General features: G+C 41.4%; 1 protein-coding gene across 1 annotated transcript in view; it reads left to right on the forward strand.

Annotated features, from left to right (window-relative positions):
* The first annotated feature begins 299 nt into the window (after positions 1-299).
* The window catches only part of CROT (carnitine O-octanoyltransferase), an 18791-nt gene continuing 13192 nt past the window's right edge, over positions 300-5898 (forward strand). Inside the window, exons 1-2 of the mRNA XM_009888959.1 lie at positions 300-424; positions 5450-5574. Of these exons, the coding sequence (XP_009887261.1) occupies positions 310-424; positions 5450-5574 (240 nt within the window). The 5' untranslated portion in view covers positions 300-309. The remainder of the gene's footprint in view (positions 425-5449; positions 5575-5898) is intronic.

Here is a 5898-nt window from a genome sequence, read left to right on the forward strand (position 1 = left end):
GGTGGTTTCCCCCTTCCCCAGTTCTCTGGCGGCAGTTCGGTGGGTGTCCCCGGAACGGCTGGCTGCTCCTCGGGGGGGGAAAAAAAAAAAACAAAAAAACAAACAAACAAAAAAACCGCAGTAGGCCTCGAGTTTGTTAATCGCGAGGTATCCCGAGACAGCACCTGTAGCTGCCCTTGTCAGTGGATGCTTGCCTGATATGTGTCATACTGTGTGGGGAGAAGGAGAAAACAGCGTGGCGAGATAAATCGTTGTCTCAAACTTGGGCTTTTTTCATGGTCTGTTGATGTTGTGCTGCAGATCTGCATCATGGAAAAGCAAGTGCTTGAATCCTCCGAGGAGCGAACCTTTCAGTACCAAGATTCTCTGCCTTCCCTGCCTGTACCTCCTCTTGATGAATCTTTAAGTAAATACCTTGATGCAGGTAATGATTTCGTATTGTAGTAGGAGCGTGGTGTGTGCTATTGTAACCAGGCTAGTCAGGAGGTGTTTGTGGGGTGATTTGTAGACAGCTTGTATTGTCTGATGTAGTTGGGATGGGGGATCAAGACAAGTTCAGAGTGCAGAAGGCCTCTTTCAGGTTCAAACCGGCAAACTAAGTGCCCAGAGCAACCTGAGTAAAAATTTCCATTTTGTCCATGTTTACCTTTCTTCAGCATGGAAGGGAATTGGGTGTGTGGGAAGGTTAACTTTTTTTGGTTTGAGGTTTTGTCCCCCTAAGGTTTTGGGTTTTGTTTTTCGGCCATATCAGCTGGTCTAATGAAAGGTATTTCTTCATCTACAAATTTTGTTTTGCATAATGACTACTTTGCTTGTTTATGTCTGTGTTTGCCCAAGATCTTTGAAATAACTTTTTTTTTTTTACAGACTTTTTCATATTTAAATGTTCTTCTTGCTCACCAATACTGTTAACTAGACAATAGCTGGAAAAGGCAGTAGTGGGCATTTTTGGATAATTTCTGTCCTGAGATATTTGCTCTCTAAAGAAGATCATAAAGAGAAAAGTTTTGAAAGCAAAATCAATGTACGCGTGTCTAGCTCTGTTTATAAAGCGGAGAGGATTGATTAGTTCAGTATTATTATATCAGGTGTTTATACGTCAGGGATGACAAAGATACATTACCTAGTATCTTGAGATTACTTTCCTATATTTCTTCAATCACTTTCAGAACTCTGAGAAACTGAGCGTTTTTTCTGGAACATCTGCTTTGTGTCTTACCATCTTACCTGTAATACAGGAATGCTAACAGAGTAAGACGTTGAGTTCTGTCCTTTGCAGAAACATATACCAATATTTCCCTTTCCCAAAATAGAAGTCCTAAAGTTCACTCTGGGTTCCCTTTTATTCTGAGTGTAGTGGAAATGGCCCAGTAAATGGTAATAGAGTTTCTTTGTTGTTCCGTATGTCATCATGTTTTGATGAAATGGTGGTTTTAGAGGAGAAAATGTTGTGTGTGTATGCGTGTCAAAAAAATGTTTTCATTTTGTTGTAATGTAGATTAACTAAAGTTGTGCTGTAATAGTGAACGTGTAATAACAGAATTGCCCTTTAGAACTTAGTTTTGTACACCCAGCTGGCTCTCCAGGTTAATAAATAACTCTGTCATTGAGTGATAAAATCTGACAGTGAATTTGTTTGCTCTTGTTTTCTGATTCTGATCTGTGTTTTCATAAATACCTTATCACATGTCCCTTTTTTCATGCTGAAGTTACTTCCTAATTACTGTTCCTTGTACATAAGTCATTCTATAACTTTGATCATCATTGTTGATCTCCTTTAGTCTCACTGGAGGTTGGAGAAAAGTTAGTCCAGTATTTTTTTGTTCTGTCACAGTCCTCCCTTGTTCAAAGCCAAAATGCGCAGCACAGAATTCTACACATTAGCTTGGTGATTCTCATTGCTTAAGCTCTTCATTTATTTAGTCTGTGAAGGTGAGTGAAGGAAGGGAGGTGCTTCTGAAGAACAATTTAGAAACTCCAAATGACCTTTCATAGATGCTGTGAATCATTCCTCAGAAACTCCTGTCTTTTTCTGGTTGGAGGAGGATCCCAGGCACTTAACATTAGTTAGTATGCCTGTTGATGAAGCACTTGTCTGTTTAAAGCCAGTCAACTGGAAAAGCTGGGCAGAGTATGTCTCAGAAGGTACCTTATTTTGGGCTTTACAGTAGCTGCCTCTGCTTTGGATTCAGGATGACTAACCTTGTTTTGAAGGTAGGCCTTGAACAGAGAAGGTGGCCATATGCCTGTTATTTAGCCTTTCAGCTCACCCCAGAGGCTGAGGCTCAGAAGCTTGGACTCAGTCTGAGAGTACAAAAACCCAAAGGTCCAGCTCTCCATAGGATTCCTTAAGTATGCAACTGAAGATTTCTTTCGTGGGGTAGTTCTTGTTCATGGGTGAAGCTGATGTATGCAGAAAGGAAGATGAGATCTGTGGGCCTGGAGAAAGTGGCAATAGAGAAGTTTCACTGAATTCTAGTGAGAAAGGGGATAAGTTCTGCTCCTTCCTCATAGTGCTGCTTCTACATCTGATCGAATAGTTTTTAAATGGAAAGAGGCCCTGTCATCATAGAATCAACGTAGGTTGAGAAGGGTTCATCTAGACCAGATCCCTGCTCAAAGCAGGTCTGACTACAGCAGGTTGCTCAGGCTTGCTTAGCTGGGTTTTGTATATCTGCGAGGATGGAGATTCCACAGCCTCTCTGGATGACCTGTTCTGGTATTTGATCACCTTCTTGATTACAGAAGGGGGAACAAAACCCAAACCAAGAATGACAAAAAACCCAACCCCAAACAAAAAAAGCAAACACCACCCCCGCAACCCCTAAACCCTCACATTTTCCTTGGCAGAAATTTCCTATTTTCCAACTTGAGTCCATTTTCTCTTGTACTGTTCTTGTGCATCTCTGAGAGGAGCTGTGCTTTATCTTTGCTATGCCTTTCTATTCAGTTGTTAGAGTGAAGCAAAGTATTTTCTTCTTAAGCTGAACAAACTCAGTTTTCAGCCTTGTCTCGTCATCGTGTGCTGGAAATCCCTAGCGATCTTGGTCACCCCTCAGACAGGGATCAGAACCCAGTAATTTTGCTTATTTTCGTTCTTGTGTGTGTGTGCGCGCGTTGCTCTGTAATAACTTTGAAACTTGAATAACAGAGGTTAATTGCTCTCTCTTATAATCTTGCGCGGTTGTAGGGTCACTCTGCAAAACCTGAGTGTCAGACTACCCTCAGTCTGGGGAGGCTTTCAACTCCGGGTTTCTTGGGTGAATACTGTGTACTGCTAAATGGTGTAGGTGGGTGGCTCTGTCTCTATTATTTCTTTTTTCGTCTGTGTTCAGAACTGATGGTGGTGCAATTCAAGCTGCATCTAGATATTGTTTATATTGACTTTAACAAGGCTTTTGGCATCTTTTAAATAAACTTCCTCATTCATGAATCGATGAAGTATAGACTAGGTAGTAGACAGTCAGGTGGACTGAAAACTGTCTCAGCTGCTGGGCTCAAAGGTTTGTGATCAGCAGCACATATTCCAGATGTAGGCCAGTCTCTGACGGTGCACCTCAGGGGTCAGTATTGTTTAACATCTTCATTAATGACCTGCATGATGGGACAGAGTGCAGTCTGAGTTTGCAAATGATACAAAGCTGGAAGGAGTGGCTGATGTTCCAGATGCTCGTACTGTCATCACAGGGAGCTTGACAGGCTGGAGGAACAGGCTGACAGGAGCTTCATGAAGTTCAACAAACAAAGAGAAATGCCAAGTCATGCACCCAGGGAGGAATAACCCCCCACGCTAGCACAAGCTGGGGCCGACTGGCTGGAAAGCAGCTTTGTAGAAAAGCCCTTGGGGTCCCGGTGGACATGAAGTTGAACATGAGCCAGCAATGTGCCCTTGCAGCAAGGCAGGCCAGCAGCCTTCATGGCTCCATTAGAAGAAGCGTAGCCAGCAGGTAGAGAGAGGTGATCTTTCCCCTCTGTTTAGCGCTGGGCAGGCCGCATCTGGAGTGCTGTGGCCATTTCTGGGCTCTGCAGTTCAAGCAAGACACGAACATACTGGAATGAGCCCAGCGAATTGCCATGAGGGCAATTAAGGGCGTGTATTATCTGATGTATGAGAAGAGACTGTGAGATCTGCAACCATTCAGCCTGGGGAAGAAAGGGCTCTAGGGGGGATCTTTGCAATGTATGTAAATACTTGATGGAGAGGAGTAAAGAAGACACAGCCAGACATCGTAGTGGGATCCAGTGGCAGAATAAGAGGTGGTGGGCACAAATTGAAATACATAAGAAAGCTTTTTATTGTGAGGGTGGTTAAGCGCTGGAACAGACTGCTACCAGGGAGGTTGTAGAGTCTCCATCCTTGGAGATGTTCAGAACCCAGCACAGTCCTGAGCAGCCTGCTGTAGCACACCCTGCTGAGATGACGTGTTGGAGGAGATGATCTCTAGATTTGTGAAGAAGAAAAAAGTAGTGGTTGCAGGCAAGCATTCATAACTGGAGCAAGACAAAGCTGTGGGGAAGTAAGATTTTAATTCTACGAGGATAGGTAATTATTTGAGACATGGCCCAGCTGAAACTCCGTTGTTGCTCGCAAAAGCTAGATTAGAGATGATACAGATAAATGATTACTAAAATTAAACAAATATACTTCCTTGTTTGTTAACAGCAGTAAGTAGACACAGGGTTAGCAGTAGCAAGGCAAACAAGAAATGTGTTATACACAAGGTGAATGTGAAGACAATGAGATGTGCATGTATGGAAACTGACATCAGCAGTGCCTGTTACTGACCATGGACTTCAGGGTTAAAAGGCTTTCAGGAGGGTTTTAGGTTGAAACAATGGCCAGTTTTGCAAATGTTTACAGAGAACTTTGGCCTGTATGGCACAAAATCTGAGAGAAATCCAGAAGTTTTTTAAAACATAAAAATTGGGTTGTAGTAACTGCCATCAATTTCATTCGAAGGTAGACGTAACGTGGGAACGGGGAATGAGAACTGATGGGTGAAGTGCTTGTAGGTTGTGAATGGACTTTTGAAAATAAAGGCAAGTAGCTTATGGTTGGTACAGTAGGGTGGCATTAATTTACAAACAAATTTCCTGTAAATTTAATTATTCAGTGAGTTGTGTGGCAGCTGAGGGAGTTGCAGAACTCCATTGTATTTTCAGCTACAGTTTTAAATATATCTGATTTAGTTATCTGTTAGGTATTTCAGATTTTCAGCAATTGCTTTCATCTGCTAACATCTATATTTATTTAAAAGTGTGTATTTATGTTTTATTAGAACACACTCATTTATTTACAGATTTTTAAAAGGTATTTTCCCTTCAAATATTTGTTTTAGAAAAATAATTTCTGAGTATTTTCATCTACTCCCTTGCTTGTGGATATCTGAATCTTGGAATAAATCTTAGTATGCAGTTGTCTTTAAAACAAAACATTTCCTATTTACAGTGAAGCCATTTCTAAATCAAGAAGAATATCAAAGAACTGAGGATATCGTTAAAAAATTTGAAAATGGGATTGGGAAAGAATTGCATCAGAAATTACTGGAAAGAGCTAAAACGAGAAGGAATTGGGTATGTATTTAGATATGTAAGAAATCATAATTCAAATTATGGGAAGTTGGTTGTTCATGATGTAATTTAGAGAGTCATTTAGCTTTTTTTTTTTCTAATCTTAGGATTTTACTTGTATCTGCCACTTGGCCTATGGGTGTGAACACATGCACTTACATATGTGTGATTTGTTTTTTTCAAAGTTGTGTGGCTAAGAGTTCACTAACTGAAATGTTAAGTTACCCACCACTTTTTTAATGCTTTTTCTGTCAGTTTCTTCTTCTATCACCTCTGTCCCCCCTCTCTGCACCCTGAACCCCCCTGTGACATCTGTGACATCCCCCC

Source organism: Charadrius vociferus, unplaced genomic scaffold, assembly GCF_000708025.1.
Source record: "Charadrius vociferus isolate BGI_N301 unplaced genomic scaffold, ASM70802v2 scaffold297, whole genome shotgun sequence".
In the NCBI taxonomy this organism is placed as follows: Eukaryota; Metazoa; Chordata; class Aves; order Charadriiformes; family Charadriidae; genus Charadrius; species Charadrius vociferus.